Here is a 12904-nt window from a genome sequence, read left to right as displayed (position 1 = left end):
AAATAGCAGGAAAATTGAAAATAAAGATTCAATGGGTTTCATTAACAATGGCACGGCAAAGTATCTTTGTATCCTGAAATCATGTTTGCTTGACATTAACCCTATGAGTTGTCATTATGGTGAAACATGTAAACCATACAGATACATAATTCTGTATCCCACTGAAAAGCCTGTATTTGTAAATCTGGCTTAAACTACCAAAACACTTCAAATTTTTTTTTGTCTGTTAAAATGAACTAATGAAAACAGATTAGCTGTACTTCACAGGTTGTAGTCTTCAGGTTTATTTCTGGAAAAATTAAAACGTTACTTCCAGAAAACAAAACACCCATCTTTGTCAATTCTAACTAAATATTTTACTCTTTATAGAATCACAGAATTGCTCAGGCTGGAAAAGACCTTCAAGATCAAGTCCAACCTTGTCCTAGCCCTATTACCCTATTTCTGATGACCAACCACTAAACTATGACCCCAGGCACCACAACCAGATGATTTTTAAACACATTTAGGGATGGAGACTCAATCACCTCCTTGAGGAGCCTGTTCTAGTGCTTAACAAACCTTTCTGTAAAGCAGTTTCTCCTGATATCCAACCTAAATGTCCCCTGACACACCTTGAGGTTATTTCCAGTTGTCCTGTCATCTCTCACCAGTGAGAAGAGACCAACTCCACTATCACTACAATTCCCTTTCAGGTATTTGTAAAGAGTAATAAGGTCTCCCCTCAGCCTCCTCTCCCCTGGACTAAACAGCTCCAACACTCTCAGCTGCTCCTCACAAGGGATGATTTCCAACCCCTCACCAGCTTTGTTGCCCTTCTTTGGACTTGCTCCAACACCTCAATGTCCTTTTTGTGTTGAGGTGCCCAGAACTGAACACAGTACTCAAGGTGGGGCCTCACCAGTGCTGAGTACAGGGGCAGGATTACTTCCCTAGTCCTGCTGGTCTCACAATTTCTCATACAAGCCAGAAAGCCATTGGCCTTCTTGGCCACCTGGGCACATTGCTGGCTCATATTCAGCTGACTGTCAATCGATGTCCTTTTCTGCCAGGCAGCTTTCCAGCCACTCTTCTCCAAGCTTGTAGCATTGCCTGGGGTTGTTGTAACCAAAATGCAGGACCTGACACTTGGTCTTACTGAATTTCATACAGCTGGTCACAGCCCAATGATCCAGTCTGTCCAGGTCCCTCTGTACAGCCTTTCTACCATCCAGCAGATCAACACTCCCTCCCAGCTTGGTGTCAGCTGTGAACTTACTGAGGGTTCATTCAGTCCCCTCATCAAGATCATTAATAAAGATGTTAAATGGGAGTGGCCCCAGCACTGAGCCCTGAGGGGGCACCATTTGTGACTGGCTGCCAACTTAACTCCATTGACCACAACTCTTTGGGCCTGGCCAACCAGCCAGTGTTTAACCCAGCAGAGTATGTGCCCATCCAAGCCTTGGGCATCCAGCTTTTCCATGAGGATGTCATGGGGGACAGTGTCAAAGGCTTTACTGCAGCGCAGGCAGGCTACATCAGCAGCCTTTCCCTCATCCGCTAAGCAGGTCACCTCATCATAGAATGAGATCAGGTTTGTCAAGTAGGATCTGCCTTCCATGAACCCATGCTGATTGGGACTGATTAGTTCTCTGCTGTGCTCATTTATCCAAATAACAAATGTTCAAAGATCTGTGATTTGACATCTTCCAGTTTATCTCTTGCAGTCTGTTTGTAATGTGCTCTTTTTCCCAGTAGGCCGGGAACAGTTCACTGAGGCACCAGTGCAAGTTCATGAGAGTGGGGGCAGGTTCATAGTGTATCCCCCAAAGGCCTGTGTTTGCCTTTCTTTAAGGGGCACAGATTGACTTATTTAGGTCTGGCAAAATGTTTTCCTTAGGTTGGTTAGTCACCTAGATGTGAGCTCTTTGGGTAAAACGGGCAGGGATGCTTCTCATCCAGACAAGGTTGTTCAAAGCCTTATCCAGGCTGCCTGTGAGTACCTCCAGGGAGGGGTCAGCCACAGCTTCTCTGGACAATCTATTTGAGTCACCACCTTCTTACTGAAGAACTTTTTCCTAAGATACAATCTAAACCTCTTCTCCTCCAGTTTGTCCTGGTTTGGGCCAGGATAAAGGTAATTTTCTCTCTTGTACTTTTGCTTTCAGCTAAGTGTCTCGTAAGTAGCTGCACTTGCTGAAATTAACAGCAAGTTTCTCAGTGTCTGCTTCTAGGACTGATAACACTCGATGTTTATAGTTACAGATAGAGACTGGTATGCAGAGCCAAGGACAGTGCTCAGTTCTGAGGAACATTTTGCCCCCCCCAGAAGGAGAAAAGGAGTAAAAAGGTCACACCTGAATCCCTCCTTTGGGGAGGAACGGACAAGCTAGACGGCCAAAATTGACCAGAGTATTCCATCCCATACACAGCATACTCAGTATAAATTTGAGGGATCACAAGGGTCAAACTCCTTTTTCCTTTTCCTTCCTGCTTCCCCTTCTTTGCCTGTCTCTGTTTTGGCATCCTGGGTGGTTTCCATCCATTCGTCTGCCTGTGGTCCTGATCTGTGCCATCCTAAATCTGTGTGTTCCTGCCTCAAGATCCCTACTGCTGCCAACTCCAGGAGTCCAGCCTGGACTTTCCCAGGGCTGCAGCCTTGGTGGTGACGTGAGAGTTTACTGGGGGAAAGGGAGGAGGGACATGGTATAAATTTTCCTGTATATTTGTATATATTTAGTAATTTTTCCTATTTATCATTACTGTTTCATTAACGTTGTGCAGTTTAGTTTCCAACCCATAAGCTTCTCTCCCTTATTCTCTCCTTTCTTTATCAGGGAGGGGCATTAATAGAGAGCATCTCTTACTCGGTTTAATTGCCAGGCCAGTGTTAAACTGTGACACAGTTTAAATCCATTTCCCCTTGTCCTATCACTGGACACTCCTATGAAAAGTCCCTCTCCAGCCTTCCTGTAGGTTCCCTTCAGGTGTTGGAAGGCAGCTCTAAGGTTCCCCTGAAGTCTTCTCTTCTTCAGGCTGAGCAAACCCCAGCTCCTCCGCCTCTCCAGCCCCTGGATTGTCTTTGCAGCCTTCCTCTGGACTCGTTCCAACAGATCGTTCCAATACTGCTCTCTAAGTTATTTTGCTGCCAGTGTTCCTGTGACATGGTGTCAGGAAGAAGCTGTCACCAGTTTTAGCTTGACTGCGTACTTTTAGGGACCTGTGGATTACCGTCGGCCAGCCTGAAAAAGTAACACTCGTCAGCGTGTTATTTATTTACCACACCCGTACTCCTTCCTCCTACACTCGGCTGTATTATCCACAGCAAGCTACCCACGAGTCCTGGCCTCACCGGGGAGGCTGCCGCGGTTGCCAGCTCCTCCGTCATCTCCGGGCAGGCTCCGTCAGAGGTTTCTGGTCTGTCTTCACGGAAAACAAACTTCACCGATCGTACTGCTCAGCGAGCCCGAGCACCGCCCTCAGGGCCGCTTGGCCCACGCCTCGCTCCCCGCTCCCGCCGTTGCCCCACAGCGGTCCCCGCCCCTCAGGCAGGGCGGCTGCGCGGCCGCGCTTCCGGGCGGTGGCGGCGGTTCCGGTGCCGGTGAGGAGATGGCGGCGGGCGGCGGCGACCCGCGGGCGGCGGACGTGGAGGAGGACGCCTCGCAGCTCGTCTTCCCCAAAGGTGCGGGGCTCGGGGAGGGCCCGACGGGGCGGGGATTTGGGCTGCGGGACCAGCCGAGGGACCGGGCCTCGCAGCCACCGGTACGGCACGCAGAGCCCCGGGTGCCGGGCAGCAGTTGATGGCTGAGATCTGTTCAGGGACCCAGGGTGGATAAAATGTGGCTGCTCTCACTTACGTGACCGCTGCGGCGGGTGAACAGGAATAAAAAAGGCACCGCGCATACCAAGTTATAGCAAAAAATCTTGGGTTTTGGTATAACCATTACTTTTTCTTGACGTTAGCAAAGTGCCGCGTTTTGGGAAAGCAGCCGTCCGGAGCCTGAGCTGTAACGCTGGGCAATGGCAGCCTGCGCATCTTTTCCAGAAAACTATTCGGTATAAGTTCCAGAGCTGTATTTATGCCTCAGAGCTGCCCTTAAAGAGGAGGAACACAAAAGAAATGGCACCATGCTGCATTTTTGAGTAATAAATCAAGAGTCCTGAAAGACTGTTTTAGGATATTTTTCCACTGAAATCTATAGCCTGCCCGAATTACTTTGCCACTCCACACGACAGAAAAGCTGCCAGTCCCTTCTGCCACTGTTCTGTATCTGACGGGCACCCCAGGCCCCATCCCTGACTCTGCTGGTCTGAGCAGTGCATGCTGCTGGTGTAGGAAGACCTTGTTACTGGGATAAATATATTGATAATGATGAACAAAAAGAAAGAGCTGGCTAAAAGCTTAGGGGAAGGATCTTAAAATTGGTTAAAACTTTTTTTTCTGATAATGAAGTTTCAGTGGGCTGATTAACCTTTCAAATAAATGAAGGTTTTAAAAAATGTTCAGCTGCATTTAAGAACCTTGAGGCTTTCAAAGACCACAGGAGTCATTACAGAATTTTTGAAAATTACAGTTCTAAATATTTTTTTCCTAAAAAAAAGACATCCATCAACTGCTAAAAATGGGTGAAGAAAACAGTACAAAAATGTGACAAGTAAGGTTAGGGATGCAAACATAAAGTGTTAGGTCAAAAAGACAAACACATTGACTTGCACTCAAAATGGTGTAATTTTTATCAGCATTTTTGGTAGGAAATGCTGCCCAATCATTGGTGAAAGGGTTTGCACAATTGCTGTTGTTGTTCCTTTTCTGATTACCCAAAGGCAAATTTACATACAAATTTGTTTGTTTGTTTGTTTTTTCCCTGAATCCTGGTGTTCACCTGTAGAATTTGAAACTGCGGAAACTCTTCTGAATTCAGAAGTACATATGCTTCTTGAGCATCGTAAGCAGCAGAACGAGAGTGCAGAAGATGAGCAGGAGCTTTCAGAAGTCTTCATGAAAACCCTGAACTACACAGCACGCTTCAGCCGCTTCAAAAACCGTGAAACTATTGCTAGTGTCCGTAGGTGAGTGAACATCTTGGAGTATAAGACTGTGCTGGAGAATGTGGTGTGTAATATTGGTGCTGCTGTATGAGAGTACAGTTCAATGGTGTTTTCTGATGTGTACTGTAATTCTAAATCTTGTCTTTCTGAAGAGGCAAGACATTTGGTCATTACTCATGGAGGGTTGTGCTTTGGCTTGGTCAAGCCTTCTGAACAGCTTTGTTTTCAGTATTTAGGTGACAGCTGGTAGCATTAAATGGGAGGATTTTCTAGGCTTCATGGAGTAGTTCTGGAGAAGTGGAGTTAACAGATGTGGCTTTCTCTATGCAGTTACATAATGAGATTTTTCTCCTGAAAAAATCCATTGATTTAAGTGCCCAAAGCAGAGTGAAAAAAGATACCTATTTGGTTTATGCCTTTTTATATTTATATCTCACTTGTAATTTCACCAAGTTGTCTTCCCTTACAGTTTGCTGCTCCAGAAAAAGCTCCATAAATTTGAATTGGCGTGTTTGGCCAACCTGTGCCCAGAGACAGCTGAGGAGGCAAAAGCTTTGATTCCTAGGTGAGCATTTACACATTGGAAAAAGATGCTTTATGTTTCCCTGTGGCCTGAAGCCAGCTGTGGGCAGATGATCAGCTCATGGATGATCAGCTCAGCTGATGGAAAAACTTGATCTTGACCATCCTTCATCGACCTATTGATCTGACAGTGGGGCAGTCTTTGCAAGTGTCCCTAGTGCACTTTTGACAGCATTTACTAAATCAAGTGTAACAGCTTAAATATGGATTCTTAGGCCACCCAGCTATGTTTGGGTGTTTTGTATTCTGTTTTTGTAGCTTGATTTGTTACCTCATGGGCTGAGATAGAAGAGGGAATGAAACACGCTTCAGAATTAGTTTCTTCCGTATATGCTAAGATTTTGTGGCAAGACCAGACTGGCTTATGAGCATGAGGTTATGTGGACTTCATATAGAGGTCTGTTTAAACCTGTACCTGCCTTTTTGCTAGCATGTTTTGAAATAATTCAGCAGAAAGTTCTGGGAAGGCTGGTTTTGTCATTTGGGGAGGAGGTACTGCACAGGGATGATTTGTGCAGTAGTGTTGCAGGGGATTCCTGTTGGGTACACACAGGTGGATAGTGATGGTGTGGAGACTGACAGGAGAGAATTACAGCTGTCTGAAGTGAATCCAAGGGGGTGTGTGTGTGAAAGATGATTTCTAAAACCTCAGATGTGCCCTCACTGTTATTACCTTGCAGCCTGGAGGGACGATTTGAAGATGAGGAATTGCAGCAGATTCTTGACGACATTCAAACTAAACGCAGCTTCCAGTATTAAGGTTAACCCTCAACCCCTTTACCTGAACAGCAGAACCTGGGAACTTGGATTGTTTCCTCAGCCCTCTGGACCTAAGCAAGGGGACTTGTGGATGCAGGGTGTTCCAGTGCTTGTCATTCACAGGTGCAGTCAGGCTGGAGATCAGGTAGTCCTGTTGGTTTGTTCCACACATATGTTGGTAAGGATGCCTGGATTGTGAGAGGAAAAGAACCTGAAAAATTTTTACCAGTGTCCCAAGCATTTGTTTTTCGTACAGTCCCTCTCCCACATTCCAGAATTTTCAATGTGTTTCAGGTGTTTTTTTGTTTTGTTTTTTAACTAAAAGAAACTTGTTCCTGAAAGTTTAGTGGTGGGTGACATCCATTTCTGTGGGGTTTATTTGTTTGTTTATTTTTGGGGGGGGTTTGTGTTTTTTTTTTTTAATTCTTTGATCAGGACAGTGGATTTTTGCAGCTTCAATACTTTTCTATTGCTTAGTGTAAATTAAAAAATATTTCTAATTAAGACCATCTGTTTTATAAAAAGACACACAATCTGTATACTGTTTCAGAAAAGAAAATGGTGAGGAAAAACAATCTTTGCTTTTAAAGCCAGGTGGCCATCCTCCTTCATTAACTTGCTAACCACCACTGTTCTTAGAAGTAATCCAGCAGTAAATACTGTGAGGTGACTCTGAGGGGCAGCTCTTGGTGAAGCCTGCAGGAGAGGCACGCCCAGGATTATCTTTGCTCACAGATGTGGAGTTGGCAACAACCACAGAATGTTAACTTTTAATGAGTTTAAGTTTCTTAGACAGCCCTCTTAATCTCAAGAATCAATCTCAATTGATTAATCTCAATAATATATCAATAATTTCACCACCACGCCTGGAAAAAGGAAAATTTTGCAGGAGAGGATAGCTGGAACAAAGCGGTTAGATGGGTGTGTCCAGCCAAGGCACTGCTTATCATGGTGAGCAGTGGAGTTTCACTGGTGCTGCAGAGGTGGGAGAGACCCGGGGTTATTGCAGCTCTCATACAGTATGATTTGTGACAAGGGGTCGGGCTCCCTCCGCTGAAGCACCTCACACTGCGTCTCTCACAGAACCTTACATCTCCCACAGACCACTGAACCTGAGATACCTTTCTAGTTAACCACAGTAACTTTAACCGGATCAGGAGAATTATAAGTAAAAAACAAAGATAAATGCAAGGTGGCCTCTTTTGGTAGGGTAGGTGCTTTCCAGTGGCTGCTCCCACTGCAGCCTGGAGGCACTGCTACTTGTCGGTACCTTTGTAAGACGACGCAAGACTCGTGCGGAGGAGTGTGGCAGACACAGCGCTCTGAAGGTGATCTCAGAGGAGCGGCACGAGCAGGCGGTTCCGAGCACTGACGCCATTCGGACCTGCTGCTTGTGCTCCGAGACCCGGAGCCGGGCGGGAAAGGCTCTGAGCGAACCGGGCGGGTGTGCCCTGCCCCGCGCGCATGCGCACTGCCGGCGGGCAGCTCACCCGCTTCCCCAGCGCGCAGGCCCCGCCTCTCGCCCCGCCCCGCGTGCTGGCTGACGTTGGGCGCGTGCGTCGCCCGGCCGCTGGCGGGGGAAGGAAGATGGCGGGCGGTGGCGGCGCGTGAGGCGGTGGCTTCCGGGCCCGGCGGGACGGGGCGAGCGGCGAGGAGAGAGGGGCTACGGAGTTGGGGTGCGAGAGACCGGCCGGACGGTGAGTGCAAGTCGGTGGCGGCCCGCCGGCGGGACGGGTATTAGCAGCCTGAGAAACGCGGCCGCCTCCGCCATTTTTAGGCCGCGGCCCAGAAGCGGTGTGGCCGGGGCCGGGAAGAGACCGAGCTCCTCACGTCCCGACGGCGGCAGCAGCTGAGCGCAGCCGTGTGGAGCCAGAGGGCTGTCCGGGACGGGGGTGCCCTCGAGAGCGCCCGCGGGGCCCAGGCCTTGCTCCTGGGCTCAGCTGCGCGCAGGGCCCAGCTCGGCGACGGCGGGCCCGGGGTGGGGTGCGCTGGAGGGCTGAAGTGGCGGCCGAAACTGGGGCTGGGAGTTCGCGGGTTGGTCCTCGTTCCTGCCTGCTGCATAGGCGTCTGGTGTTGGCTCGCTGGAGGTTCTTAGTTCTTTCTTTTTCTACTTAAATAAATAAATAATAAATATATTGCTGGTCTTCTCTCCACCTTGGGTTTGAGCGGAAATTGGGTAGTGGCTGCTTGGAGGTAGAGCTTGGGAAGCCCCGGCCGCTACGGGTCGAGAGAGCCATGTGTAGCTGGCACTTGCCTATTCTGGGAGGGTGGATGGATTTAATAATGATAAAGTGGCACATTCCACTGATAGGGACCCTCTGGTCTATGCTTATGGACTTGGGTGGCAAACTTAGGTGACCTTTTAAATTCGGGAAAAAAAATAATTAGCTTTTTTCTGCAGGAGAGAATTAAACTCTGTGCTTCCAATGAAGATGGATGTTATTTTTCTCTTGCTGACTGGTTTCTGCTTTGTTATGAGTAGATAGCTGTATGGTTTAAAATAGCATTTTGAAATATTGGTACTCATTTGGGCACCTAGGTTTGTATTAGAAAAGTTATCATAGATAAGTAATTTTGCACTCTACTGGTTTTGTACCTTATTATATCCTTAGTCCTATTTTGTGAGTAGTATCTGGGAATAACTTTTCCTGTGTAGACATTAGTTGCCTCATCCTGCTTCTTGCAACAGATGTTTATTCTTTTATACTTTTCCTAACTCCAGTTGTTCTAGCCTTCCTTTAAGAAAGGCAGCACTCCATACGTAGTTGAGAGAGAGTTTATAATGTTGAAACAATACTATGTTAAAATATTTTGGAGTTTCCCTCTCCTGAATTCTCCCATCAGTTAAATTGACTCTTACATCTTAGCAGTTTGCTGCAGTGTTCTGCCATCATCTTTAATATGAGAATATGTAATCATAAAACATATTTTAAAATCTGTCTCTTAACATCTTATTCAGTTGTGCTGGAGTATTTCTGATGGGAAGATCTGAAAATGTTGTTTAAAGGCTTCTCACTTTAACACTTTCAACGTCATGACAAAAATCTGGCTGGTCTTCAATTGCTTTGCTGTTAGAATTTTTCTTCCCTGTGCAAGTGCTGTAGTTTGGAAGGTAAGCAGTACGTGGCCTTCTTGCTTTGGTCTGTTTGGAGTAGATGGCACTACCATATAACAAACAGCCCAAGTCTTTCTGAGCTGCAGGGGTTGTTAGTGCTAGTAGCTACTGCGTGTTTAATTTAATACTCCTGAAGCTGCTAAAACCTTTTAACTTAAATGTCAGCCACTAAAAATAAATTCTTTCCCTGTTACCTGAAGTGTTGCTCCTCCATTAAATCCTTGCAGTTGTCAACATTAGCCTGTTTGGACTGTTAGGGTTGAAAATTTGTTATCAGTTTTGTATTCAGAGGTTAGCACAGGAAGCAGTTACCTAATGGGATCCTGAATTGCTCTCAAGATCTGTCTTCTGCTGCAGCAAAAAAAGAGGCCTTGAGCTGAGGAGAGGATGAGAAAGCTGCTGGTTTGTTCTCATCCCTAGCAGATAGCTTAGTTTTTTGACTCGAAAAAAAAATATTCTGGAAAAGACTTTTGGTTGAGTAGGGGTAAGAAAGAAGTGTGGCTTAACTTTTTGCTAAGATGGTTCCATACAAAATATTTAATGTTTTATATTTGCTGGCCACATGGTTGATATCTGGGGAGTTTCTGCAGTTGGTTTACTGATGCTGGAAATGAAAATAATTTTAACTTTGCTGAGATATTACTCTAGCTTATAATGTAGAAAACTGCTCATATATTTCTGCAGGAAAGTTAGAAAAGCAAACAGAAAACTGTCCCTGTTTGTGAACTGGACAACATTTCTTTATTTGCTGTAATTTCATTCCTGATACTGTATCATTTTGTTATTGGAAAGTTTATGTAGAGTGAAAATAAAGATATGCAGGTTTGGTTGGTATAGTTAATGAAGAAATGTAATTGATAGATAGACCTCATTAACACTGAGCATTTTTAGAGCATAGTGGTGGGGGGAGAACACAGTGAAGATATGTCAATAGATTAAGACCTTAAACTAAGCTTAGTTTTCTGACAGAGAAGCTCTGAACGTAAGAGCAGAGAAGTAGACGTTTTGATTGCTAAACAGTTCTTTGCTGCGTGTATTTTGTTGTTAGTTGTTTGGCTTCATTTCAGAGCATCCATTGTACCATATTTTTAAAATGGTGCTAAACTTGCCAGCAATCCATTCTTTATTACTATTATTTAAGAAACCTACTCAGCATGAATAGAATGTAATTTCTGGTTGAGCAGCTCTCCACATTCAGGCTGAGTGTACCAGTCATTCTGTTGTGAAACTTGAAATGTGATATGAAGTATATATTTACCAGCAGAAAGCAAGCTGGTCTCTTCTGTTGTGCAATATTGCTCTTGATAACACTGCCACACTATGTATATACTCAAGGTGTTGAAACACTGGTATAAAATTGTTCTTCAGTTTGTGGTATTGTAGCTTAAAGTTTATGATGAGGAGGAGGTAAGGCCTGAATGTGTAACCCTGTAGTAGAAGCCTGCGTTTGTGTGGAGGTCGTAATTAGAAAGATGGCAAAGTATTCCAGCCCTCCATTGTTTGCTTAGTTTATAAGTGTTATTTCAAGCTGCTTTCTCTTGTCTAAAGGGAGGTTGAGTTAAGGAATGAAATAAAAAAACCAGAACATCCCAAAACACAACACAAATCTAACCCAGAAACAAAATTGAAAACTGTAATACTTCTAATTGCTTAAGCACGTATCAAGAGTGTTCAAATCTACTACTGACTCGAGACCCTTAAGCCATTGTACTTTTTCAGTACACTTCTTACTTGCTTAGACTGATCACAGTTCTGATTTGTAAGGCCTTCTCTGAATGTGGAGGGACAACCGAGACCAAATTAATTTATTCTATTTTGAAATTAAGCCAAATAGCCTTGTTCCTGTTTTACCTCTGCACTAGATTATAACATCTCTGTAGCAAGATGAACTGGTGTAGTTTGTCTGGGAAGCCAGATATCTGGTTTTCACTCAAGGAGGAGGGGGAAAAGAAAAGCTGAAACCCTGTTCATCAAGATATCTTGTTGAACAGGAAGAGTAAGGGTTGATTTCCATGATATGGGATAATATTTAATGCTAAAAATCCATGAATTAAGGACTGAAAAATACACCAGGTAAAATAATAATGAACTGTACTGAGTACATTGCAATGAAATCTTGTCAAGAAGTGGGGGTTCTGTTTGAAACAGGGTTTCTTGCTTTTATCAGTTACTCTCAGCCGTGGAAAGCCTTGCTCTATAGTATTGAACTTTGCTGTTCACTAACCCTGATAAAATTTTTATGTTGTGTACTAGTGTTGCTTCAGACATAGACATGGAATTGTTCTTACATATATATGTATATACACACAATATAAAGAATAAGTAATTCTTCACAATTTTTTAGATAGAAATGAAAACATATCTTCCTCTCTTACATACTAGAGGAAGTAATCCTCATGCATCTTTTTTTACCAGAAAAGGAGTTACAAGTTTCTCTTCAATTTAAATTTTCATTTAAATAGGATTTTTCCTCCCATTCATTTGTTATATATGAACATGCTTCATTTTCTGTTTCCTTTTATTTAGTGAGTTACTTTTGACACAAGGAAGAACAACATGCTTGTCATGAGCTCATTGCTACCGGATAACAGGTGTTTAAAAGTATTTCAGGTATTTTAAAAAAATAAATTCTATCAACTTTTGAAGCCTGGAAAATGTTATCAGTCGAATTAAAAATTTGATGTAACTGAGAATATTTAGTGCTTTTAACTAATCAAAACCAGTATTCTGTTGCCTGTATTCTAATGGTACCAGAGTTTACACTGTGATATAGGCAGCTGCAGGGGGAGATCCTTTCTGTGAGCATAAGTAGGATGTCTGTGTTTAGTCTCGCTCAGTTTTCTGTTTTGCCCGTGTCAGAAGCACTGGTTCTGGAAGAGGTGAGGTGCAGGTGATGGGGACTCTGCCCTGACATTAACTAATGCTGCACAGAGTGACTGCACTGTATGTTGAGAGGCAATATGCCACAGTTTTTAGGGATATGTTTTATAAAGAGCTCATATATTTGCTGTATTAACTAAATGTCTAAGGTTATGCCTGTTTAGTACCAAGCTTTAATTTAGGCAGTTGCTCATGAAGTTTGGAATTTTTGTCTGTAACTTTACCCAAAAGCAAGTAGCCCTGAACTGAACAGGGTGACAGGATAGGCCAAAAGCACTTTTGGAATTAAAAGTATAGGTGTGCTGACACTAATCAGTTCTGTGTGTTAGTGTTTTCTACACTTTGAGGGGAGTACATAGATGCTTGAAATAATCCATGCTTCCTGGGTTTAAATATTTGTGGGTTCCTTGAATAATTTTCCCAAATCCAAAAGAAATATGATAGAAAAGAATATGTTAATATGTTCTTGTTTTTACTGCCCTAAAGGGAGGCCAGAGTCTAGCTAACAAGGAGCCTGAAGTATTGTACAGGTTTGGT

General features: G+C 44.2%; 2 protein-coding genes across 5 annotated transcripts in view; both read left to right on the top strand.

Moving 5' to 3' along the window:
* The first annotated feature begins 3545 nt into the window (after window positions 1–3545).
* Window positions 3546–6876, top strand: POLR2D (RNA polymerase II subunit D). The gene is made up of 4 exons (XM_030456110.1): window positions 3546–3664; window positions 4872–5052; window positions 5501–5596; window positions 6294–6876. The coding sequence occupies exons 1-4, from the start codon at window positions 3592–3594 to the stop codon at window positions 6370–6372; spliced, it is 429 nt and encodes a 142-aa protein (XP_030311970.1). The 5' UTR covers window positions 3546–3591; the 3' UTR covers window positions 6373–6876.
* A 1066-nt stretch (window positions 6877–7942) lies between these two features.
* Window positions 7943–12904, top strand: part of WDR33 (WD repeat domain 33) — a 65051-nt gene continuing 60089 nt past the window's right edge. For 2 of the 4 annotated variants that reach the window (XM_030456551.1, XM_030456554.1), the window contains exons 1-2: window positions 7973–8069; window positions 9332–9484. In XM_030456551.1, coding sequence (XP_030312411.1) covers window positions 9407–9484 — 78 coding nt within the window. In that variant the 5' untranslated portion in view covers window positions 7973–8069; window positions 9332–9406. Of the gene's footprint in view, window positions 8070–9331; window positions 9485–12904 lie in introns of all 4 variants that reach the window. The other 2 variants (XM_030456552.1, XM_030456555.1) reach the window with 2 other exon arrangements.

Source organism: Calypte anna, chromosome 9 (genome assembly GCF_003957555.1).
Source record: "Calypte anna isolate BGI_N300 chromosome 9, bCalAnn1_v1.p, whole genome shotgun sequence".
NCBI lineage: Eukaryota > Metazoa > Chordata > Aves > Apodiformes > Trochilidae > Calypte > Calypte anna.
The sequence above is the reverse complement of the archived record's forward strand: the minus strand, read 5'-3'. Positions and strand labels throughout refer to the sequence as shown.